At 52.9% G+C, this 26,122-nt stretch overlaps 1 protein-coding gene across 1 annotated transcript; it reads right to left on the bottom strand.

Annotated features, from left to right (window-relative positions):
- Positions 1-463: 463 nt before the first annotated feature.
- Positions 464-26,122, bottom strand: PRKCG (protein kinase C gamma). Its single transcript, XM_034944457.3, has 18 exons — positions 25,641-26,122; positions 25,111-25,142; positions 24,046-24,128; positions 18,507-18,618; positions 18,239-18,370; positions 16,414-16,570; positions 15,602-15,736; positions 15,164-15,251; positions 14,848-14,877; positions 10,107-10,259; positions 9,587-9,775; positions 7,797-7,888; positions 7,640-7,702; positions 7,372-7,510; positions 4,973-5,053; positions 3,361-3,468; positions 1,660-1,800; positions 464-1,410 (listed from the first exon to the last, which is right to left on the bottom strand). Exons 1-18 carry the CDS (start codon positions 25,808-25,810, stop codon positions 1,222-1,224), a joined length of 2,094 nt encoding a protein of 697 aa, XP_034800348.1. The 5' UTR covers positions 25,811-26,122; the 3' UTR covers positions 464-1,221.

Here is a 26,122-nt window from a genome sequence, read left to right as displayed (position 1 = left end):
GCTGTTTTTGGTTGCTCTGGCGTGGGGGTCTCTTCCTCTGATCAGGTCTCTAGGTCTCTCAAGAAGAGGCCAGACTGTGATCTCCCCGCTTGGGAAGGACTTCTCCCCAGTGTCTGAGCCTGGGTGTGCATGTGAGCTTGCGTGGCTGCTCTGGTGAACACGGACGCGCTGGGTCTCTGCGCGGGGGTCGCCACCTGGCACTCTCAGTGATCTCCGTGCCCCTCTCTCGCTGTGCACTGTCCACGTTGGTGCCCTCTGTGATATTTTCTCTCCCTGTCTCTGTCTGTCTGGGTCTCCTGCCTCTGTCTGCGCGCGCTTCTCTGCTTGCTCCCCTGCAGTGGGTGTCTCCCCTCTCACTTTGTGGGTCTCCATGCTTTCCTTCTCTGTTTGTGTCTATGTACAGTCACTGTCCCGCCTCCACACCCCCTTCATTCTCCAAGCTTACAAGAAAATATCCAAACACTTCAGCATCAGCATCCCAAATTTATTCTCCAGCAGCTGTGGCCGGGTGGGAGAGGCTAAGGGAAGAGGAGGGGAGGAGGAGAGTCCCAGAGAGTGGCAGGCACTGGGGAGGGTTGGGGTGGGTCCGAGCCAGACAGGAGCCATGCACGGCAGGCGGGCTGCGGGGAGAAGTGATGGTTTCGGGATGGGTAAGTCTAGAACAAAAGCTGATTGGGAGCCTCTGGGGAAAGAATCCTCCATATATCCCAGAAATCCCCAGAGCACAGCAGCGGGACGTACTGGAGGAGGGGGGCACGCCTCCCACTCATCTAGAACTAGAGTGGAGGCGGGGGGCCTCGGAGGCCGAGGGCTGTTCTGGAACCTGAGTCTGGAACAGCCAACCCCGTGAGGCTATTTCCCCAGGGGCGGGGTCTGGGGGGAGGCATAGAACTACCAAGATGGAGTCTCGAACCCCATGGAGTTGGGGATGGTTAGTGGTGTGGTCTCTGGACCCGATTGGGGCAGAGTCCAGAACGCTAAGGTCTGGGAGAATATCGGGCTCCGCTCAAGTCTTGAACGCGGGACGGCTGTAGAGGCTGTATGGAGTTCAGAAGGCCAGGAACGCTTGGGAGGGGCGTCTAGAACCCGCGGGGGCAGAGCTGGAATGCTGGGGTGCAGGATCTAGAATGGGACAGGGGGTGGTGAAGTTGGGGGTGAAGTGGGGGCTGCCGCCGGCACGGCGGAGGGGACGTTGGGGACACCTAGTGGCGGCGGGTGAGATTACATGACGGGCACAGGCACTGGGCTGGTGGGGCTGCGGGCATCCGGGTGCACGAAGTCGGGGTTCACGTAGGTGAAGCCCTGGAAATCGGCCTGGTCGATGCTGGCCAGGACTAGGCGGTCTGGAGGGGTCAGCGCTGGCGCCGCCCGCGTGAAGAACTTGTCAAAGTTCTCGCCGCTGCGGCCACACTGTGGGAGACGTGGGGGAGGGAAAGTTAAGCAGCTCCGAGGGCTCCTCGGGTGTCCCTCTGTGTACCCCAGTCTCATCTCCTGTCTCCTGCAGAATCTCTATTCATGCTTCATGGTGTCTGCACCTCCTTTTGTTGGGGGCGGGGGGCTCTGCAGAGGGAACCCCACCCCCACATACAGGTATATTGAGGCCCAGGGGAACCCCACCCCTTCAGGGACCAAGTTTTTGTTGCCTGGAGGGTGACTGACCGGGCGGGGTCTGAAAGGAGGCGGGATCTCCAATCGTTCCAGCCGCTCCCAGTCAATCCAGCGGAAAAAGCCATGTGCACGGATGGTAGGTTCCCCATCAGGCCCTGAGCCCAGGCGCTTCCCTGGGTGCTTGGTCAGGAACTGTGGGAAACACAGAGAGAGACAGACAGACAAACAGACAGAGTGCCGGACAGGTAGACCCAGAGAAAGAGGGACAGAGACAGGCAGATGGAGGAACCAAGAGACACAGGCATGAGATCCGGAGAGATAAGAACAGCCAGGGGAAACAGGCAAATGGAGGGAGGAAGGGAAAAGAAAGGAGAGAGAGAGAGAGAAGAAAGAAGAAGAAGGAGAAGAAGAAGGAGGAGGGGGGGGAGGGGGAGGAGGGGGAGGAGGAGGAGGAGGGAGACAGACAGAGAGAGAGACAGAGAGAGACAGAGAGGAGAGAGAGAGGAAGAGGGACAGAGAGAGAGAGAGACAGACAGAGGGTGAGAGTGAGTGAGAGAGAGAGAGAGAGAGAGAGACAGGAAGAGGGAGAGGATACATGAAAATGATAGCAGATGAAATTCATACCCAGAGACCCAGGGACACACAGAGAAACAGAACAAATCATGAGGGAGATGGAGAAGGGGAGAGGGAGAAGGGGTAGGGGGAGAGAGGGAAGGGGAGAGAGGGACGGGGAGAGGGAAGGGTAGGGGGAGGGAGGAAAGGGGAGAGTGAAGGACAGAGGGAGGTGGGTAGGGGGAGGGAGGGAAGGGTAGAGGAGATGAAGGGGAAGAGGGAGGGAATGGGGGAAGAGAGGTTGCAGACCCAGAGAAAAGGGGAAATAGAAATTCAGAGGGTGGTACAGAGACCCCAGGTAAGAAGGCAGAAACCCAGAGAAGGGAGGAGACAGAGGAGACCCAGGGGGACAGAGATTCAGAAAGAGAGAAGGATAGAGACCCAGGAAACACACACCCAGAGGGAGGAATAAAGACCAAATATGGGGACAGAGACCCAGAGAAAAGGGAGGACAGAAAGCCAGCAGGAGAGGAGGGTGAGATGTAGCATGTGTGTGTATGAGAGTGGACACAGGAGGGAACAGAGACGGGGGGTAGGGGGGTTGGACAAAGGCCCAAAAGTGTAGACAGAGATGCAGAAGGAGACACAGAGAAAAGGAAGAAACACAGAGAGCCCCATCGTATGCAGATGGAGGGGAGGCATGAGACAGAAACCAGAGAGAGACTGTCAGGGAGATGCAGAGAGAGCAGCTAGATGCAGAACGTGCTGACATGGGCTGAAAATCTGCTATGGGCCAGGTGCTTTCTTCTGTGTCAACTCCATAACCCCTGAAGAGAGTTAAGCTCACAAAGTTTTGGTGACTCACCCAAGATCCCACAGGAAGAAAAGCTGCAGAAGTTGGGTTTACCTGACCCACCCAGTTCTAGACAGACAGACACCCTGGACTTTCAGCGCTTCCTGCAAGCAGGGAGCTGGGGAGTGGGAGTCACAGAGAAGGATGAGACAGAGGCCATCTCCAGGCCTCGTGGCAACAGGGCCGGAAATCATTGTTCTAACAAAACCTATGCATCATATCAACTTTTCCAACAGATGGAAGTAAAGTGACTTCAGGAATGGGAGCATTTTTCTAATAGGCACAGAGACAGCAATGGGGTGTGTGGATTGTGAGCCTGGAGAAGCTGGGAGTCAGGGGGCTCTCACCCCCTTGCAGATGGCCACGGCTTCCCGGGAAAGCGACTTGGGGTAGGTGACAGTTTGTTCCATGATGGCCTGAAACAGCTCCTCCTCGTCCTCCCCATCGAAGGGAGGCTATCAAAGTGGAGGGGATAGAGAGTCAGGGACGTGCCCAACTGCCTTTCCCCAAACCTTCCACACCCTCCTCACCCCACCGGGAACATGCCTGACCCATCACACGCCCCACATGCACACCTGACCACACCCTCAGGAGAGATCGGACCAAACCACCAAAGCTTGATCTCTCTCCTTCTCAGGTTCTCTCATTTCCTATCTCGGATGCCTCAGATCTGTGCATCTCTGTACTATTCTGCCTCTCTTTATCTGCTATGTAAATCAGCAGGCTGTTAATTATGCAACATGTCAGTTAAATAGAAGAGAGGAAAAACTGCAGGAAACACCCTAAAAGCATTCTCCTGGTTGGATGAGTAGTTCACAGTCTTCTGAGGTTACAAAAAATGATACCAAGGCAAAGATTTAGAGATGGGGTTTCATCATATTGGCCAGGCTGGTCTCAAACTCCTGACCTCAAGTGATCTGCCCACTTCGGCCTCCCAAAGTGCTTGGATTACAGGCATGAGCCACCATGTCCGGCCAAATTTTTTTTTAACTTCTAACTAAAATTTAGCATTCCCTTCAGTTATGAATGCAGGCAGCAGCAGTGTTTGTGGCTTCATTATCAATAGTAATCACAGGTATTTTCTCATCACATGAGAGTTGCAGATATTCCAAATTATTAGTCATTGCTACATCAAAATTACTGTTAGAGCTCCTTTTTACTTTACTACCATTAGAACTTACTACTTAATGAATTAATAAGAAATTGCACATATGTCCATTTTCCAATTTTAAATATTTAGACAACTGTATACATTGAATTTAGTTGGTTGTTAGATTCAATTAAATTTTAAAAGTTTTGGTGACTATCTTTCAAAATGATTGATTTCTTTCTTTTTGTTTGTTTGTTCTTTTGAGATGGGGTCTTGCTCTGTCGCCTATGCTGGAACACAGTGGCATACTCATAGTTCAGTGTAACCTTGAGTTCTTGGGCTCAAGTGACCCTCCTGCCCCAGCCTCCCCAGTAGCTGGGACTATAGGTGCCCACTACCATAGCCAGCTAAGAAGATGATCAAGAGGGTGGTAGCCAATTTTTTTAGCTGTAGTACACTCAGCAGTCCAGGAATCCAATCAAGCTGATTTAGAATGTATGTAATTGTCTAAGCTGACACAGCCAGTAAGTGGCAAAGTGAGGATTTGAACCTTGGTTTTCTGTGTATGTATTATTCTATTTTGTGCATTAAAAAACATTCTTCTGAGAAGGGATCCATAGGCTTAACCAGACTGCTACTTTAGCATCTAGGGAGAAAGAATCCATGGTACAACAAAACAAAACAAAACAAAACAAAACAAAACAAAACAAAACAAAAAACCTGGTCTACATTAAGACAACACTTCAGAACCATGGACAGCGCTATTCGGGCACAACCTTCTGGGCTCCTTTCTAACTGGCTCCTCCTGAGATCCAGGTGCCCCTCTCTGCCTCTTTTAGCCAAGCCAGCTTCTCCCCACCTTCCCTTACCTGTCCTGCCAACATCTCATACAGCAGAACTCCAAAGGACCACCAATCGACAGACTTCCCATAGGGCTGGTAGGCAATGATCTAGGGGAGGTGGAAGGCAGGGAATCATGATGCGTTCTTTAAGAAGCCTAGGACCCCTCTGGCCTCACCCCCTGGGAGCTCTACTCACGTTAAGTGCTTTCAGCACAAGCTCTTCCCACTCTGAATATTTATTTCATCAGGTGATTTTTTGTTTCGTTTTTTTTTTTTTTTTTTTTTGACAGGGTCTCACTCTGTTGCCCAGGCTGGAGCACAGTAGTGTGATCACGGCTCACTCAGCCTCAACTTCCCAGGCTCAGGTAATTCTTCTACCTCAGCCTCCCAAGTAGGTGGGCTACAGGCATGCACCACCACACCTGGCTAATTTTTGCACTTTTAGTGAAGATAGGTCCTCACTATGTTGCCCAGGCTGGTCTCAAACTCCCGGACTCAAGCAATTTGCCTGCCTCCGCCTCCCAAAGTGCTGGGATTATAGGAGTGAGCCACCACGCCCAGCCTCCACTCTGAATATTTTGGCCAGCGATCTAACTTTTGGAATATTCTGGAAACAAAGCATACCTACTTCAAACATTCATTTGGCCTCAAATAGAAAGACTACCTAACGGCCAAGTCACTGGTTCCACCCACCTAGAATATTTGTGTCAGAGTCAGGAATATGTGTGTAGTTTTCAAATTTTCTTATCTTTTTTCTTTTTTGAGATGGAGTCTCACTCTGTAGCCCAGGCTGCAGTGCAGTGGTGCAATCTTGGCTCACTGCAACCTCCACCTCCTGGGTTCAAGTGATTCTCCTGCCTCAGCCTCCTGAGTAGCTGGGTTGACAGGCACACATCACCATGTCCAGCTAATTTTTGTATTTTTAGTAGAGACGGGGTTTCACCATGTTGGCTAGGCTGGTCTTGAATTCCTGACCTCAAGTGATCTGCCTGCCTCAGCTTCCCAAAGTGCTGGGATTACAGGCATGAGCCACCATGTCTGGCCTCAGTTTTCAAATTTTCTACAGATGATTCTGATTACCAGCCAGGTTTTGTGATCACTGACATTGATTATTTGGGCACGAGTCAGGCACATCCTCCCAAGTAGCTGGGACTACAGGCATGTGCTTTATCCATCTATACGTATGTTCAGAACATCAGCCCCACCCCTTTAACAAAGTCAGGTAATACCCCACCCACTTAAAATACTCATAGGACAGCATCTGCTCTCCCAGAACCTTAGGGATCTCACCCTGCCCTTTTTCTTTTTCTTTTTTTTTTTTTTTTTTTGAGACAGGGTCTCACTCTGTTGCCCAGACTGGAGTGCAGTGGCGCGATCTCAGCTCACTGCAACCTCCACCTCCCGGGTTCAAGTAATTCTCCTGCCTCAGCCTCCCAAGTAGCTGGCACTACAGGCACCCGCCACCACGCCTGGCTAATTTTTGTATTTTTAGTAGAGATGGAGTTTCACCATGTTAGTCAGGATGGTCTCAAACTCCTGACCTTGTGATCCGCCCGCCTTAGCCTCCCAAGTGCTGGAATTACAGGTGTGAGCCACTGCACCCGGCTTTTTTTTTTTTTTTTTGAGATGAAGTTATGAAGTTATGCTCTGTCACCCAGGCTGGAGTGCAGTGGTGTGATCTCAGCTCACTGCAACCTCCGCCTCCCTGGTTCAAGCGATTCTCCTGCCTCAGCCTCCCGAATAGCTGGGATTACAGGCGCATGCCACCACGCCCGGCTAATTTGTGTATTTTTGTTAGAGATGAGGTTTCACCATGTTGGCCAGGCTGGTCTCAAACTCCTGACCTCAAGTGATCCACCTGCCTCAGCCTCCCAAAGTGCTGGGATTACAGGTGTGAGCCACCGCGCCCGGCTGATCCTGCCCTCTTGAACAATGCAGCACAGAAGTCCAGTCCACTTAGATCAGAGAAACACGTACAACACAGGAAATAAGCTTCCATCCAACTGAATACTCCAGGGAGAGCCCTGCCCAGTTTAAAGTATTGAGAAGATAGTCCGGACATGTTCAGCGTTGGCCGGGGACAGGCCACACCCACTCAGAGTACACTAGAAATCGTCTGCCCCTTCTCAGAAGGATCCAGGGTCAGGTCCTACTTGGAATTCCTACGAGCTGGTCCCACGCTCCTGGAACATTCACCCACAGGTGCTGCCCACCTTACCTATTTAGAGACCCAGCTGGGCCCACCTGGCAGGCTCAGTGCACAAGCTCACCTGTGCTGGAGGCTGGAGGAACGCCTGGCTGTGTAAGAAGGCCACAACTCATGACAAGGTCTGAGGGTCAGGCCTCACCCGTGGTGAATACTGGACCATCAGCCACACCCTCTAAGGGATGTCAAAGCGTGACCAGAGCAGCAGGGTTGGGGTTACCTCCGGGGCTATGTAGTCCGGGGTCCCGCAGAAGGTGCGGGTTGTCGTCCCGGGGAAGACATTCTCCTTACACATGCCGAAGTCAGTGATCTTGATGTGTCCCTCAGCATCCAGCATCACATTGTCCAGCTTCAGGTCCCTGGACGATGCAGGGGTGTGGGGCAGGAATTGCAAGAAGGGTTGAGTTCAGCAGTCTAGAGCCGCATATTCAAATCCCTTCCCTTCCAGGGGCGTGATTTCCTCCACGGAAATTCCTGGGGATGCTCACCTGTAGATGATGCCCTGATTGTGAAGGAAGAAGAGGCCGATAGCGATTTCTGCCGCGTAGAACCTGGAGGACGGGGTGGGTGGGGACGTCAGAAGGTCAGTGGCTAGATCCTGCCCCCTTCCACCACCCCGACCATTCTCTGTTGGCCGAGACTCACGCTGCATGGGGCTCCTTAAACTTGCCCAGCTGTTGAATGTGGTACATCAAGTCTCCCCCGGTGACGTACTCCATCACGAAATACAGGCGGTCCTGCGGAGAAGTGCATGGGCTTAGAGGCGGGACCCATCTACCCAGGGTAGGAGAATTTCTTTCCTGATCACTCAGGACAGACGTGGAAGGTTCCAGATGCACCCAACCAGAAATTCAGAGCACCTAGCCACATCCCTGGGAGGGCCCTAAGGTGCTAACCCTGCTACCTCAGAATCTCCACCCGCCAGACCACCGCCAACTATCAGACCACATGTTCTGGCCCCGCCTTCTCAGAATTGAAGACTGAAGCCCACCATTCGCTTGAAATCCGGGAACACCAAAATCTCTTTCCACAGCCACTCACACACAGATGCAATTCTGGCTTCCTAAGAATCAAAGTTGCAGCTGGGCGTGGTGGCTCACGCCTGTAATCCTAGCACTTTGGGAGGCCGAAGCGGGTGGATCACCTGAGGTCAGGAGTTCCAGATCAGCTTGACCAACGTGGCGAAACCCGGTCTCTACTAAAAATACAAAAATCAGCTGAGTGTGGTGGTGGGAGCCTGTAATCCCAGCTACTCAGGAGGCTGAGACGGGAGAATTGCTTAAACCCGGGAGGCGGAGGTTGCAGTGAGCCGAGATCGCGCCATTGCACTCCAGCCTGGGGGACAAGAGCGAACTCCTTCTCAAAAAAAAAAAAAAAAAAAAGGAATCAAAGTTGCTCATACATATATTTTAATCCAGGTAGCTGGCCACTCTCATTCGGAGCCCCTGGAAGTAAAGTCACGCCCTCTTAAAATCTTGCAGGTTCTGACTCTCTGCCCCTAAGTCGCAATCCTAAGGAAATGTCCTGTTTCTGATGTGTCCTTCAGTCAGAATCCAAAAGTGATGACCCCGTCACTCGGAGCCCAATTCTGGGCAGGCCCACTAGGAAGGCACCCTCCTCCACTGTGCCCCTTTGCTCAAAATTCCAGAGCACTGGCTACAGCCACTCAGGACCAAGCTCCCCAGGGAAACAGGCATCTGGCCACTCCCCCCAAGAGCCCATCCACCTGGCCACGCCCCCAAGGAGCTCAGCCGCTTCACGACGCCTCCGCAGGACCCATTCACCTGGCCAGGCCATGCCACCGAGGAACTCACCGCCTGGCCACGCCCCCGAGGAGCTCATCCGCCCGACCACGCCCTCCGAAGAATCTACCTGCCTGGATACGCTCATTCATAACCTCATCTGCCTGGCCACGCCCCCAAGGAGCCAATCTGCCTGGCCACGCCTATTAATGATCCCATCGCCTGACAAAGCCCGCCCCTCTAAATCACCCCCAAAAAGATTTCATCCGCCTGACCGCGCCCCGCGAAGAGCCCCTCTGCCTGGCCACGCCCCCTGAGGAGACCCTCCGCCTGCCCACGCCCCCAAATGGGTCCCTCCGCTTGACCACGCCCTCCGACGAGCCCCTGGCCTGGCCACGCCCCCGATGAGTCCCTCCACCTGGCCACGCCCTCCGAGGAGCCCCTCCACCCGGCCACGCCTCCGTTGAGCCCCTCCGCCTGGCCACGCACCCGATGAGTCCCTTAGCCTGACCACGCCCCCCAAGGGCCCCCCTCCCCCTGGCCACGCCCCCTGAGGAGCCAATCCGCCTGGCCTCGCCCACTCAGAGAGCACAAAGTTCTCTTGCCTCGCCCTAAACTCAGAATCCCAACGCAGATGTCCAGAACTGGATAAGGCAGGGCCCGGAGGCCAGCCTCCGCCCTCTCCATCCTTACCGGGGTCTGGAAGGTGGAGTGGAGCTGGGTGAGGAAGTGGGGCCGGCCGCCAGGACCCCGGCCCCCCAGCGCCAGCACACGTTTCTCCACCAGCGTGCAGTCCACATCGTCGTCCTGGACGATCACGTCCTTTTTCAAGATCTTGATGGCGTAGAGCTCATCAGAGCCCCTGCGCTCGGCCAGCATCACCTATGCGCACAGTTCCAAAAGGGCCAGTCCATGTTGGGAACCCAGTGGTACAGGACCTGCCCCCCCCCGTTTCAGGGACGCAGGGAAACGGGATCCCAGGCCCTTCCTCCATCTCTTAAGGGACTGACAGCCCTGACTTGCCGCCCGTCCCCTCAAGGAGAGTGTCCACATCTGTAAACCTCTCCTCTCCAGGAACCTGAACGGCCCAACCTAACCATATTTGAAGAGGCAGGAGCCCAGTCTCTTCCCACCCCCACTTCCTCCCTAAGAACCAGAAATCTGACCTTCCCACAGACATCCTCCCTTTCCCCCAGAACCCCAGGAATCCAACCTTCCCAAAACTGCCTTTTCCTAGAACCATGAGGAAGCTGAAGTCGGAGATGTGCAGGCGTCCTGGGCTCGCCCCGAAGAAGCAGCGCTTGGGGTCGGTGGGACTAGGGGAAGGGGAGGGGATGGGAGAGGAAGAGGGGCCCATCCGCACCCGCTGTGGAAAGGAGAAAGAAAGAGCCAGAGGCAGTTAGACCTTATACAGCGATAAGGAAATGCTCCCAAGAGACACAGCACCCAAGAAAGGAAAGGATGAGAATCGCTAGACAGAGGAAAATGGCCACCCTCCTACCCTGTCCTTGGCTTAATTTTCTGACTCCCCATAGCCTGGAGGGTTTATTTATTATTCAACAAACACTTAGCTCTTTTTTTCTTCTTTTTTTTTTAGATAGCTTATCATATGCTGTTTCCAGAAAACCCTGCTATCGTTTCCATTTTACAGAAGAGGAGACTAGCACAGAGACGTTAAGTAACTTGCCCCAAGTCACACAGCGGGTAAAGGACAGAGCCAGAAATGAAACCCAAGCAGTCCAGCTCTAGAATCTGGTTGCTCTTAGCCTCTAAGCCGGAATTCCCTAGAGGGTTTGGTAAAACAGATTGCTGGGTCCCACTGCCAGATTTTCTAACTCTATAAATCTGGGGTGGGACCTGAGAATCGGTATGTGTAAAAAGCTTCTGGGTGACAAGGGTGCTGCCAGTCCAGGGAGCACACCTGGCTTTCAGCTAGGGTCCCTTCTCTACCTTTTCCTGCCTTGGCCCCCCAGGGAGGGGGCCCAAGACTAAGCTGCTGTCACAGCTTCCACACTTGTCCCTCTACATGGACGGCTGCCCTTTCTAATGCATTCTGTACTCAGCAGGCACAGGAGCCAATTTAAAAATAAATAAACCAGGTCATGTCTCCCCTATGCTTGTAAACCCTTTAACTGCTCTCTCTGTGTTAAGATTTTATTCCACATGACTTGCAGAGCCAGGCTGAGACTGACCCTGCAGGTTGTTCTTCTCTCTCCCAGGGGCTCCATGGTCCAGCCACCCTGGCCTGACACACACTGTCCTCCCTCCCACCTCGGGGCCTCTGGATGTGCCGTTAGGTCTTCCCGTAAAGCTCTCCCCTCCCCTCCCCTCCTAGTTGTCTCCCAAACACTCTCTAGACCTTGACTCAAGCATCACTTCATAGAGGCCTCGCCTGACTTTTTAAACTGGGTCAGATGCCTCTCTTACCACCCCTTGGTCACCATGGACAGCACCTTCCTGGCACTTTTATTCTTAGTAATTTACATCTATCTGTGTGACTATCTGCTTTCTGCCTGTGAGCTCCCTAAGGCAGGGGTCTGCTTTGTTCGCTAAGACACAGTAACACTGCCTACCTCATTGAGGCTACATAAATATTTGTTGAGGGCTGGGTGTGGTGGCTCATGCCTGTAATCCCAGCACTTTGGGAGGCCGAGGTGGGCAGATCACCTGAGGTCAGGAGTTCAAGACCAGCCTGGCCAACATGGCGAAGCCCCATCTCTACTAGCAATATAAAAATTAGTAGGACATGGTGGCACATGCCTGTGGTCCCAGCTACTCAGGAGGCCAAGGCAGGAGAATCGCTTGAACCCGGGAGGTGGAGGTTGCAGTGAGCTGAGATCGCTCTACTGCATTCCAGCCTGGGCGACAGAGCGAGACTGTGTCTCAAATAGATAAATACATAATAATAATAATAATAATAATAATAATAATAATAATAAATAATCAGGGCTGTTTCTGTTTGCTGTGTTGTTAGCCCCGTACCTAGCTCAAGGCTTGGCACATAGTTGGTGTTCATTGGTAATATTAAGTGGTGCCTGCTGAACTGTGGGAGAGTGCTGTGAGCCACAACAGGCACACACACCACCCTACACTCCCTGCCTCTAGGCCTTTGCCCACCATCTGCCCTGCTGGGTTTCTTGGGTTTGTACGGGAGGATCATCCCTGCTGATCTCAAAAGACTCTACCTCTTTGGCTCAGAATGTCCTCCCGCTGGTACCCTTGTCTCCTGCAAAGCCCATTCTCTTTTTTTTTTTTTTTTTTTTTTTTTTGAGATAGAGTCTCGCTCTGTCACCCAGGCTGTAGTGCAGTGGCACGATCTCGGCTCACTGCAAGCTCCACCTCCCAGGTTCATGCCATTCTCCTGCCTCAGCCTCCTGAGTACCTGGGACTACAGGCACCCACCACCACGCCCAGCTAATTTTTTTGTATTTTTAGTAGAGACGGGGATTCACCGTGTTAGCCAGGATGGTCTCGATCTCCTGACCTCGTGATCCGCCCGCCTTGGCCTCCCAAAGTGCTGGGATTACAGGCGTGAGCCACTGCGCCCAGCCGCAGAGCCCATTCTCAAACTTAACTTTGCAAAAGGATCACCTGAGGAATTAATTTAATAGGCAGACATTTGAGGCATCAGAGAGATCCTCACTGAGTAGGTCTGCAGAAAGGCCGGGGAATGTGCTTTTAAAAGCAAGCACTCTAGGAATTCTGATGCAGGTGAACCCACACACACAACATTAAAAACTCTGGTGAAAGTTTCTGTAAGAGTCCAGTAAAGACTATAACATGTTGTTGCTGTTGTTGAATCTTGAAGATTCTTGTCTTCTTTTTTTTTTTTTGAGACAGAGTCTCCCTCTGTCATCCAGGCTGGAGTGCAGTGGAGCGATCTTGGCTCACTGCAGCCTCTACTTCCTGGAATCCAGCAATTCTCCTGCCTCAGCCTTCCGAGTAGCTGGGATTACAGGCGCCTCCACCATGCCCAGCTGATTTTTGTATTTTTTAGTAGAGATGGGGTTTTGCCACATTGGCCAGGCTGGTCTCAAACTCCTGACCTCAGGTGATCCGCCCGCCTTACTAGGATCACAGACATGAGGCATCGTGCCCAGTCTATCATATGCTTATATATTTTGTTTAATGTCTTCCTCCCGGTGTAAATCCCATAAGGAAAGGAACTTTTTTGTTTGTTTGTTTGTTCTTTCCCTGCTTTCTCTATATCCCCAGTGAGTAGAGCCGTGCCTGGCACACAAAGATGCTCTGTAAAGTATTTTTTGAAAGGGTAAATGAGGGAGAGAGCATTACTTCCTTCTGCCTGAAAATCTGGTCTCTCCTTTGGGAAATCCCGCCCTTCTACCAGGTCTCACCTCTCTAGGAAGCTTTCTCTGACTCAGGCTGTGCCAGGGACGCCCCAGTGCCTGAGGCTGTCTCCATTACAGCAGCATTGCCCCTCGTTGTGAATGTCTGGGTTTGTAACTTTGTCCTCCACTAGAAGAAGAGTTCCACCAGGGAATGGCCTGATTCTATTCCCAGAACAGGGCCTGGCTTATGACACCCTAGAAAATGGGTATTCGTCTGGGCGTGGTCGCTCACGCCTCTAATCTCAGCGCTTTGGGAGGCCAAGGCGGGTGGATCACTTGAGGTCAGGAGTTCAAGACCAGCCTGGCCAACATGTCGAAACCCCATCTCTACTAAAAATACAAAAATTAGCCAGGTGTGGTGGTGCGCTCCTGTAATCCCACCTACTCAGGAGGCTGAGGCAGGAGAATCACTTGAATCTGGGAGGCAGAGGTTGCAGTGAGCTGAGACTGCATCACTGCACTCCAGCCTGGGTGACAAAGGGAGATTCTGTCTCAAAAAAAAGACAGAAAGAAAGAAAGAAAGAAAGAAAGAAAGAAAGAAAGAAAGAAAGAGAAGGATATTTGATGAGTGAATGAATGAATGGAGAGATTAAGATCATCATGCTTGATAGATTTTTTAAAACTCAAGAATCGGCTGGGTGTGGTGGCTCACGCCTGTAATCCCAGCACTTTGGGAGGCTGAGGCGGGTGGATCACCAGGTCAGGAGATCGAGACCATCCTGGCTAACACAGTGAAACCCCATCTCTACTAAAAATACAAAAAATTAGCCGGGCATGGTGGTGGGCGCCTGTAGTCCCAGCTACTCAGGAGGCTGATGCAGGAGAATGGCGTGAACCCAGGAGGCGGAGCTTGCAGTGAGCCGAGATCACACCACTGCACTCCAGCCTGGGCGTCACAGCGAGACTCCGTCTCAAAAAAAAAATAAAAAACTCAAGAATTGGTCGGGCACAGTGGCTCATGCCTGTAATCCCAGCACTTTGGGAGGCCAAGGCAGGCGGATCACCTGAGGTTGGGAGTTTGAGATCAGCCTGGCCAACATGGCGAAATCCCATCTCTACTAAAAATAAAAAAAAAATTAGCTGGGTATGGTGGCAGTCACCTGTAATCCCAGCTACTCAGGAGGCTGAGGCAAGAGAATTGCTTGAACCCGGGAGCTGGAGGTTGCAGTGAGCCGAGATTGTGCCATTGCACTCCAGCCTGGGCGACAGAAATAAAAATAAAAATAAAAATAAAATTAAATTTAAAAAATTTTAAAAACCTCAAGAATCAATTCAGGCGTCACCTCCTCAGGGAAGTCCTCCCTGACCACCCTCCCCCAGGCTGGATTAGTGCCTCCGTTAGGCCTCTTCAGTGCCCTGGGCTACCTCTAATTTAGCACATCTTCCTGTATTTTAAGTATCTGTGACTGTGTCCCTACCTTGGAGAGTTGCTTGAGGGTCAGATTCATCTCTGGATCCTGGATTATTCAGCAAGCACAAGACAGGCCTAGCACAAATGTGTGCTCAACTCATGTGTGGGGAATTGAAGACAGAAGTCAGAGGAGGAATAAGAAATCAGAGACGTAGGCAAAAACTGCCTCCATTCAACGCCCTGGTTCTACTCACCTCATACAATTCCAGGGGGTAGTTACAAGCCTGGGAGAAAAGAAAGAGAGAGTCAGGGTCCCAAGAGATGCAGGGGATCGCCCTAGAACAGGGGCTGGTGGCCCCTAGTACCCTCAAGCCATGGCGATAGAGAAGAACTATAATTCCCATCAGACCCTGGGGCTCGAGTCCCCTAGAAGAGCAGAGGAGGGAGTCCTAGGGTCTTCTGGGAACTGTAGTCCCAGGACCAGCGGGCACTCAGGGGTGGAAGGAAAGGCCAGCTCTGAACTGTGGGAGGCTGGGCTGGGCTCCCTTGAGGAAGCCAGGGTCTGGGTACCTCAAACTTCTGGAGGAGGCTGCAGTTGTCAGCATCGGCCACCGGCACATTGTAATACTCGCCCTCCTCCTGGTTCAGTAACTTGTACCTGACATACAGACGGAGACCAGAGGCGGGCAGCGGGGATGGGGCACCCATGGGAGAGGCAAAGACATTGGAAGGGAGGAAAGAGACACAGAGAGACGGACACAGAGATGGAAGAGAGAAAGAGTGAGATAAAAAGAGAGGGAGAGGGAGAAAGGGAGGGGAGAAGAAGAGAAGAATAGAGAGAGAGGGGTGTGTGTGTGCATGTGTGTGTGTGTGTGCGTGTGTGTGTGTGTGTGTGTGTGCGCATGCTGGGAGGCAGAGGGAAGGACAGTGGCCTGGAGGAGAGAGACCACACACAGATGGAGATGGTAATATTGCGCTCCATCCCCAGGCCCCAGCCCTGCTCCTCACCAGCCATCCACGGGCGCCTTGAGCAGCTCCGAGACGCCAAAGGACATGGCCCCCATGAAGTCGTTGCGGGAGGTCCGGTCCCAGTCCCACACCTCCACGCTGAGCCGGCGCTCCACATCCCCTGGCTTCAGGTTGCTGCAGGAAGGTGGGGTGGATGGGGTGCAGGGCCGAGCTCATGGCTCCCCTCGGTTCCCCATTCTTGGTGCTGGAGGTGGGGGCAAACCCAGCCAGCTGGGGCTCCTCTCCTGCTTTGTCAGTCTCCGACCTCTGACCTTCCCAGCGGGGCTCTCTCTCCAGCTAGGGCTTTGGGGCCTGAAGTAAACCTAGAGAGCTCTTCCTCTCCCTTCCTCCTGCATTCTCCGCCCCTTCCCATCTCTGTCTCTTGTCTCTCGAGATCTCTCTCTCTGAGTCTCTGTACCCTTCTCTCCTCTCTGGGTCTCCATCACTCTGTCTTCCTGTCAACTGATCTCTGTCTTCCTGCCATCCCCCATCTTCTCCCCTCCCTCTCCATCTGTGTCTCTCTTTGGGTTTCTGCCTCTTCTGAGACTCTCTCTTCTCTCTCTCATCTCTGTCTAACTCTAAAGTTGGGGGCTTCAATGGAGACTAATTATACAGTGGTCTGGCTGTCTCTCCGTTTCCGTATCTCCATCCCACTCTCTCAATCACTCTATTCCCTTTTCCCACCATCTTCTTCTGCCCTTTTCTGGGTTCCCTCTATCCTAACCCCTCCCATCAGCTGCTCTCTGGGGGCCACTAGGACCCTCAGATCATTCTCTGTCAGCTGTCTTGCCTTCCCTGCACCCCAGACTCACAACACAAAGGTCTCATTCCACACAGGGTTTAGCGTGGCTTTCACTGTTCGGGTCTTCTGTTTCGTCAGGTTCCGAGGGTCTGGGATGAGCTTCAGTTTCACATAGGGATCAGAGAGACCATTGGGGTCCATAGGAATTAGGTTACGGGCCTCGCCAACTAAACGGGGAGTGAGGAAGAGTGTGACGGGTTAGAGATCCAGGAAGGGGCTCCCAGCCCTCCTCCAGTCAGCAATCAAGAGTTCCAAGCTTGGCCAGGCGCGGCGGCTCATGCCTGTAATCCCAGCACTTTGGGAGGCCAAGGTGGGCGGATCACAAGGTCAGGAGATCGAGACCATCCTGTGAATGGTGAAACCCCGTCTCCACTAAAAATACAAAAAAAAAAAAAAAAAAAAAAAATTAGCTGGGCATGGTGGCAGGTGTCTGTGGTCCCAGCTACTCAGGAGGCTGAGGCGGGAGAATGCCGTGAACCCAGGAGTTGGAGCTTGCAGTGAGCCGAGATTACGCCACTGCACTCCAGCCTGGGCGTCACAGCGAGACTCCGTCTCAAAAAAAAAAAAAAAAAAAAAAGAATTCCAAGCTCTCAGTCTCGTTTCTCATGACTTCTTACCTCTCCAGAACCCAGAAGACAGGGCATAGAGCCCTTTCCGCAACCAGTGACCCTGAAATCAGATCCAGAGCCCTTCTCTCCATTAGGAACCAGAGTTTGGACCCTGGCCATGTCACCAGTACTGAACCACAGCCTCCCTCAGAACCAGGTACTCTCCCTTCTCAAGATCCTTATACCCGGAAAGCCATTGCCGGGCACGGTGGCTCACCCCCGCAATCCCAGCACTTTGGGAGGCGGAGGCGGGCGGATCACCTGAGGTCAGGAGTTCCAGACCAGCCTGGCTAGCATGGTGAAACCCTGTCTCTACTAAAAATACAAAAATTAGCTGAGTGCAGTGTCATGCACCTGTAGTCCCAGCTACTCAGGAGGCTGAAGCAGGAGAATCGCTTGAACCTGAGAGGCGGAGGTTGCAGTGAGCTGAGATCATGCTACTGCACTCCAGTCTGGGCAACAGAGCGAGATCTTGTTTCAAAAAAAAAAAAAAAAATTAGCCGGATGTGGTGGCAGGCGCCTGTAATTCCAGCTACTCGGGAGGCTGAGGCAGGAGAATCCCTTGAACCCCGGAGGCAGAGATTGCAGTGAGCCAAGATTGCACCACTGCACTCCAGCCTGGGTGACAGAGCAAGACTCCATCTCAAAAAAATAAACATAAAATAAAAACAAAAAAGAAAGCCATTGGCCAGGCGCGGTGGCTCACGCCTGTTAATCCCAACACTTTGGGAGGCCGAGTCGAGGGGATCACCTGAGGTCAGGAGTTCGAGACCAGCCTGGCTAACATGGTGAAACCCCGTTTGTACTAAAAATACAAAAAATTAGCCGGGCTTGGTGACACGCGCCTGTAATCCCAGCTACTCGGGAGGCTGAGGCAGGAGAATCGCTTGAACCCGGGAGGCGGAAGTTGCAGTGAGCCGAGATCGCGCCATTGCACTCCAGCTTGGGCAACAAGAGCGAAACTCCGTCCCAAAAAAAAAAAGAAAGTCAAAGTCATTAACAGGTGCAGAAAGTTGCAAGAAGCCAGGTTGGAGGCGGGGCTTCGAGCCAAAAGGGGTGTGGCGGGGTGTGCTCGGCCTTTGGGGTGGGGTCAGGAGTGTGGGCGTGACCATTGAAAGAGGCGTGGCCCCATCTTTGGGGTAGGGCTGGGCCAGCACAAGTGCCTTGGGTCAGCCCCGCCTCACACTTGGGGAAGGGGCGGGGCCAGGCGAGGGGGCGGGGCCTCACCAGTTACGTGGATCTCATCTGCTGTGGGAGCCCGGATCTCCAGCTGCAGGCGCCCGCGGCGCTCAGTGTGGTCCACACCGCACAGGGAGGGCACGCTACGCACACAGCGCCGGTGCACGTTCATCTCGCAGCCTGGAGGGGAAAGCTGCGGGTAGCACCTCAGGCCCCGCCCCCAAGCCAAGACTCCACCCCCCACCCCATCCCGGGCATTTCCCGGAACCCAGACCGGGCGCTTTGGAAGGGCCCTGGCAAGGCCCAGTTCACTCACAGGAGCATTTCATGCCCTGGTGCACAAGCCCGTAGAGGAGGGAGCCACAGTGGTCGCAGAAGGTGGGGCTGCTGTAGCTATGCAGGCGGAACTTGTGTTTGTTCCGGGGGTCCTGGGGGCAGAGAAGACTGGCTTAGGGGGCGTTGGGAGGGTCCTAAAACCCCAGGGGAGGGGCCCTTTTATCTTTTCCTCCTGCCTTGCTCTCTAGGTCAGCCTGAGGCTCCATCTCTTTCACTCTATGTACCAATAATCATTGAGCACCTGCTGTGTGCCAGGGACTGTTCTTGGTGTGGGGACCCAGCATTAAACAAATGAAAAAAAAAAAACCTCTTTGCCACATGGAGTTTACTTCCTAATGGAGGGATACAGAATGTAAACATGGTAAATAAATAAAACATATAGTTTGATGGTTGGTAATGGGTGCTCTGCAGAAAAAATGAGGCAGGGATGGGGACCACCAGAAGTTGGGGGATTGAAATTTTAAATACGGTGGTCCTGGCTGGGCACGGTGGCTCATGCCTGTAATCCCAGCACTTTGGGAGGCCGAGGTGGGCGGATTGCCTTGAGCTCAGGAGTTCCGGACCAGGCTAGGCAACATGGCAAAACTCTGTCTCTACTAAAAATACAAAAATTAGCCGGACATGGTGGTGCATGCCTGTAATCCCAGCTACTCAGGAGGCCGAGGCATGAGAATTGCTTGAATCCAGGAGGCCGAGGTTGCAGTGAGCCAAGATTGTGCCACTGCACTCCAGCCTGGGTGACAGAGCAAGATTCTGTCTCAAACAACAACAACAATAACAACAACAACAACAACAACAACAACAACAAAACAGTGTGTGTGTAGGGGGAGTGGCAAGGGGGCCTCGCTGACCAAATGATATCTGGGCAGAACATGAAGGAGGCAGGAGCTTCCAACCTCCCATAGTTCCCATCCCCCCAACTCCCACAAGTTATTATTTGAGGACTTGTGGGCCACCCTGAACCCCAGCTCCTTCACTGGCAGCTTCTGTCAGTGTCCATATGGTATGCCTTCTCTGAGCTCCAGGTGGAATGGAGAACATGACCTCTCAGTTATAATAGGAACCCAGGAGGCCTAAATAAAATAATTGGTGTACAAAACATAGCCGTGCCTACCATGTTAGATGCTCCCAATACTATTACTGTGGTTATTGTTAGGGATTTTATTGAAGTCCCTACATAGCCCTGAATGTAAGTAAGAGCTAGGCCGCTTCTCAGCTGTGTGATTTGGGGCAAGTTCATTCCCGGTTTTGAGCCTCAGCATCCTCCTCTGTCAAGTGGAAATAAATAATCTATATTTTGAAGCAATGCTAAATTTCCAGAGTCCATTAAGCATGAATGCAGGTCATCAGTGAAGCTTCTCCTTCTCCCCTGCCACCCGCTACCCCCGGGACAATATCTGCTTGTTAAATAACTCGATTCTAAGAATCCATTAAAAGGATTATCACAGGGTGAAAATTTAGGCCATTCTTGGATTTTCATCCATGTTAGTGGGGTTTCTAGTTTGAATATATATTTGGGTAGAGGAGGGTGTTGGCAGTTTCCAGGATCCTTTTCAATGTGCTGGGCTTCTAAATATCTCCGCTGACCCTAACTCAAAGGGTTCCTGCCGCACTAAATAAGATGCTGTGTGTGAAGGTTCTCAGCAGGCTGCCTGACACACAAACCATCCACAGACAGAGGCTGCTGTTCTTATTCTCAAAAGTGAACGTCGCTGTTAAAAAGGAGACAGCACGGAGGCTGTGGTTACATACATCAGAGTTCAAATCTTGCCTCTACCCCCTACCCAGCTAGGTGGCCTCACCACGCCTGCCCCTTTTCAAAGCCTCAGATTTACCGCTTGAAAAGTGGGGGCATGTGCCCTCCCTGGGGACTAAATGAAATCATACTTGCCAAATCTTGATCCATGTTACTTTTTTTTTTTTTTTTTTTTTGAGATGGAGTCTCACTCTGTCGCCCAGGCTAGAGTGCAGTGGTGCGATCTCGGCTCACTGCAACCTCTGCCTCCGGGCTTCAAGCGATACTCCTGCCTCAGCCTCCCGAGTAGCTGGGACTACAGGCGCGTGCCACCACGCCTGGCTAATTTTTTGTATTTTTAGTAGAGACGGGGTTTCACCGTGTTAGCCAGGATGGTTTCGATCTCCTGACCTCGTGATCCGCTTGCCTCAGCCTCCCAAAGAGCTGGGATTACAGGCATGAGCCACCATGCCTGGTCAAGGCATGTTACCTTTTTTTTTTTTTTTTTTTTTTTTTTTTTTTTGAGACAGAGTTTTGTTCTTGCTGCCCAGGCTGGAGTGCAATGGCGCAATCTTGGCTCACTGCAACCTCCGCCTCCTGGGTTCAAGTGATTCTCCTGCCTCAGCCTCCTGAGTAGCTGGGATTACAGGCGTGTGCCACAACGCCCAGCTAATTTTGTATTCTTAGTAGACACGTGGCTTCTCCATGTTGGTCAGGCTGGTCTCGAACTCCCAACCTCAGATGATCCACCCGCCTCGGTCTCCCAAAGTGTTGGGATTACAGGCGTGAGCCACTGTGCCTGGCCTGCATGTTACTTTTAAGAAGGTCAACTGCCAGCAGTGAATCACTTGAGCCCTGGTGGTCAAGACTGCAGTGAGCAGTGATAGCACCATTGCACTCCAGCCTGGGCAACAGAGTAAGACCCTGTCTCAACAGCAAAAAAAAACAAAAACAAAAAAAACCCCAAGTGATGCAGAGGAAACATCTCCTTCTCACTATTCACTCGTTTCCTCATTGGTCATAATAATAATTTTAACAAGAATAAAAAATAATATTTTGGCTCTTGCTATGTGTCAGAAACCATCCCAAATGTCTGACTCACTAATCTTCAAAACAATCCATAGTGAGCATAATTATCATCTCCACTTTACAGACAAGGAATTCAACAAGTGCAGAGAGGTAAATTAACTCAGGAAATGTCACAGAACCAAAAAGTGGTGGAGCTGGGATTCAAACAAGATAGGGACAGGAAAAATAACCAAATAAGCTGTTGTGTGGATCCAACCTATACTGTATACAAAATACTTGAGGCCAGGTGCAGTGGCTCACGCCTGTAGTCCCATCATTTTGGGAGGCTGAGGCAGGAGGATCGAGTGAGACCAGGAGTTGAAGACCAGCCTGGGCAATATAGTGAGTGAGACTCCATCTCTACAAAAACATTTTTTTTAAAATTAGCTAGGTGTTGTGGCTTGTGCCTATAGTCCCAGCTACTTGAGAAGCTGGGGCAGGAGGAGCACTTGAGCCTGGAGAATTCAAGGCTGCAGTGAGCTATGATCCCATCACTGTACTCCAGTCTAGGTGACAGAGTGGGACCCTGTCTCAAAAAACCCCAAAAATCGGCTGGGTGCGGTGGCTCACGCCTGTAATCCCAGCACTTTGGGAGGTCGAGGTGGGCGGATCATGTGAGGTCAGGAGTAAGACCAGCTTGGCCAGCATGATGAAACCCTGTCTACTAAAAATATAAAAATTAGCCGGGCATGGTGGCTCGTGCCTGTTCTAGTCCCAGCTACTCGGGAGGCTGAGGCATGAGAATCGCTTGAACCTGGGAGGTAGAGGTTGCAGTGAACCAAGATTGCACCAGTGCACTCCAGCCTGGGTGACAGAGTGAAGCTCCATCTAAAAAATATCCCAAAATCAAACAAAACAACAAAAACAAAAAAAAATCTTTTTTTTTTTCCAAGACAAAGTCTTGCTCTGTCACCCAGGCTGGAGTGCAGTGGCGTGATCTTGGCTCACTGCAACCTCTGCCGCTCAGGTTCAAGCAATTCTGCCTCAGCCTCCCGAGTAGCTGGGATTACAGGCAAAAAACAAACAAAAAAAATCTTGATGAGTGTACCCAATGAGCACTGGATGCATCAGACTTATCTGGTGTTGGTGGCGGAGGTGAGTGGACGAGGGGGGTCATCAATCACATACACGTGCTGGTAGACAGTGGTGCTCAATATATGTTCTATGAAGTCACATCTTCTATGTAGACTTCTGTTATTTTCAGCTGAGAGGGTGGTAAAACGCCTCATGGACTTCTGTGGATCTCTCTCTCTCTCTCTCTGCCTCTCTCTCCATCTGTACATCATAAAACTGTCTCCGATCTTGTGTCAAACCCTGGGCGAAACTCTGAACCCACCTGACTTCAAAACAAGCCTGGAAGTGTCCAGATGTGTGCTGTCCCATTCGGTGGCCACTAACTACATGTGGCTGTTTAAATTTAAGTCAGTTCTGCCGGGCGCGGTGGCTCACGCCTGTAATCCCAACACTTTGGGAGGCTGAGGCGGGTGGATCACGAGGTCAGGAGTTCGAGACCAGCCTGGCCAACATGGTGAAACCCCATCTCTACTAAAAATACAAAAAAAATTAGCGGGGTGTGGTGGCATGCGCCTGTAGTCCCAGCTACTCAGGAGGCTGAGGCAGAAGAATTGCTTGAACCTGGGAAACGGAGGTTGCATTGAGCTGAGACTGCGCCACTGCACTCCAGCTTGGGCAACAGAGCGCAGCTCCATCTCAAAAAATAAAAATAAAAAAATAAATTTAAGCCAATTCAAATGACATGAAATGGAATTTCTAATCCTCAGCCACAGTCGCCCTGTTTCAAGTGCTCACTGGCTCCATGGAGTTGGTGGCTGCCTATTGGACAGTGCATGTACAGAATGCTTCCGTCACTGTAGACAGTTCTGTTGGTCAATGCTACATCATCAGCCCCATTTTATAGGGGAGGAAACTGAGGCTCAGAGATAAAGCAGAAAAGGGAACGGGAATGGGCACTCAGGGTTGACTGGTCTTGTGAGCCTCTGATGGAGAGAGAGGGGGTGGGGAGAGGCTGTGTGTCTCTGCGTGCTGCACATCTGTGATGACAGGGGCATCTGTACATGCACGCACATGTGTGCAAGTGTACTGTGGGACTTCCCTGGGTCTCCTCTCAGCATCTCCTAAGCTGTTGTCTGTATCCACCATTTTCTATTTTAGTCTCTTTCTCCAGGTGTCTGCGTCTCCGTCTCTTGGAGTTTCTCTGTCCATCTTTTGGTGCCTCCAAATTCCCCTCTTTCTCCCTGGTTCTTTCTCTGCTCCATCTCTCTCTCTCTCTGCCTCAGCTTCAGTCTCTCCTAGGTCTCTGTCTTTTTCTGTGTCTCTGTTCCTCTTTCTGAGATTCCCTCTGTCTTATGTTGGCATCTCCGCACCTGCACTGATATTTTTCTCTGTGTGCCCCTCAGCTCTCAATTTTTAAATCCCTTCACCCCTGGATCACAGCCCACCCCCGGCAGCACCCATCTTCAGTCTCCTCACCCCGGCCTCCTCTCTGTGCCCCACCTGTGTCCCCAGCCTGTCAGTCCCCCTCGCATTCCCCCTTTCCAGGCCAAGGGCAAGGAATCTGGGCCAGATAGCTCCCCCTATCTCTCCAGCCCCCCTCCCCTCCCAGCCATAAAAATAGCAGGAGAAATTGGGACGGACGCCGAGGGGGTGAGGGCGGGGGCGCGGCCCGAGGAGGAGAACCAGGTGTCCGAGCACTCACGTCCGTCTGGGGGCCCTTCCCAGCGCCTGGACACTCGAAGGTCACAAATTCGTGGCATCGTCGATGAACCACAAAGCTGCAGACTATAGGTGAAAATCATAGAGACACAGACGGAGGCATGGATTAGTCCAGCGGGAGACCCCAGCAGACAGAAAATTGGAAAGAGAGAGCGGAACTCGGACACAGAGAAAACCAGAAAGAGAGGGATCTCAACACAGAGAGTCCAACAGAGAGAAAATCGGAGGCCAGAGAGAGAAGCAGGAGACAGAAACCCAAGAGATGGGCTCAGAGTCAGAAACAGAGACGCAGAGACTCACAGAGAGACACAGAGCACAGAGCTCAGGGAAGGGAGATGGAAAAAGAGAGAAAGAAAATAGGATCCCATTGACAAACAGACACAGGCCCACGGACGGAGATCAGAAAGCCAGGAGAGAGGCAGACAGATTCAAAGAGCGAAAACCGAAATATCTTCAGACGCAGCCCAGGAAGCAGCAACTTGGGCAGAAGTGAGTCTGGGGGCGCTGCTGCCGGCCCGCCCCCCACCCTGACTCACTCTGTTCTCAGCAGTAGCAGCTGGTGCTCAAGGACTCGCCCCCCTCTCCCGCCCCCCAGAACTGCCGGCCCCGCCCGGCCCCCACTCGCCCATTGGTGACCCCACCCGGCCTGCCCCTGCCTAGGCCTGCCCCTGCCTAGGAGGGCTGGTGTTGTCATGGCGACAGCAGCCTGGGGTGGGGGGGGGCTCTGACTTTGCATCTCCAGCCCCCTCCCCCTTCCCCCCTTCAGCTCCCCTTTTCCAAATCTCCCTGTTCCCATGGCAACAGATTCTCCAAATATCTGTCCCCACCTGGAGCCGGCCGAGGGAGGGGCCCCCAGCACCACCTCCGCGGTGGCCCCACCATCAAAGCTCCCTCCCCACCACAGGCTGTGTCTCTGCCACACCCCCCGCCCCGGGCTCCCCCGCGCCTCTCTGGGGACCAGAGAACACGTGTGTCAAGCAGCCTCAGCTGTGGGGCCCCAGCCTCCACCCTCCTGAGGGTCCCAGGAGCTCCGGTCCCCAGCTCTTACCTTGACATTGCAGGCCCTGCTTTCCGATACCCCTGGAAGAGTCAGGGATCCTAGGTCAGTGCAGAAAGGGGTACCTGGACCCCCAACCTCTGCGAGCCACAGGGGGCCTGCGCTCTCTGACCCTCCTCCCGCAGGGCCCAGGTGTCCAAGCCCCGGCCGCCTCCTCTTTCTAGAACCCAGAAATTTTGGCCCCCAGCCCTTCTTCCCTTAGACTGGAGTTCAGCCCCCAGTTTCTTCCTCCTTCAGACCCAGGAATCCAGGCTCCCAGCCCCCCAGGCCCTTCCTCCCTCAGACCCAAGACTCCAGGACCTCTGTTCTCCAGCCTCCTCCTCCCTCGGACCCCGGACTCCAGGAACCAGGCTCCTCCTCACTGAAACCCAGGAGTCGAAGCTCCCAGCGTTCCCTGGCCATCCTAGAACCTGGGAGTCGGGGCTACAGCCCCCTCCTTCTTCCTTCCACAGGGGTCGGCGTGATAGGAGTCTGCACCCCTAGTCCCCTCGTCCCCCAGTCCCCCAGCCCCCTTCCCTCACCAGATGAAGTCGGTGCAGTGGCTGCAGAAGGTGGGCTGCTTGAAGAAGCGAGCGGTGAACTTGTGGCTCTTGACTTCGTGGACCACCTTCTGCCTCAGAGCCCCCTTTCTGCAAAACAGGGGCCGGGGTCCCCCCTCTGAATCGCCTCCGCCGGGGCCCAGACCAGCCATGGCCCCAGAAACGTAGCAGGGACCAGGATCCTGCCTTTCTTGGGGGAAACAGGTGGAAGGGAGAGGAGCTGGAGACTCGAAGGATCAAAGGAGCCACAGGGAAATTCCGAGGTGGGCAGGAGAGGGGCAAGGCACCTCCAGGTGCGGAGCGCGCCAGGCAGGGAGCGGCACCCCGGGCGCGCCGGCTCCGCCAGGGGGAGCGGGCGAGTGGGGAGGAAGAGCCAAAGGCAGGGGCGCCGGCAGCCGGAGGCACGGGCGGCGGCGGTGGGAGCTCCAGCTCCGGCACCTGCTGAAATGTGGGAGCCCCGGGTG

The sequence above is a fragment of the Pan paniscus genome, chromosome 20, assembly GCF_029289425.2.
Source record: "Pan paniscus chromosome 20, NHGRI_mPanPan1-v2.0_pri, whole genome shotgun sequence".
Lineage (NCBI taxonomy): Eukaryota > Metazoa > Chordata > Mammalia > Primates > Hominidae > Pan > Pan paniscus.
The sequence above is the reverse complement of the archived record's forward strand: the minus strand, read 5'-3'. Positions and strand labels throughout refer to the sequence as shown.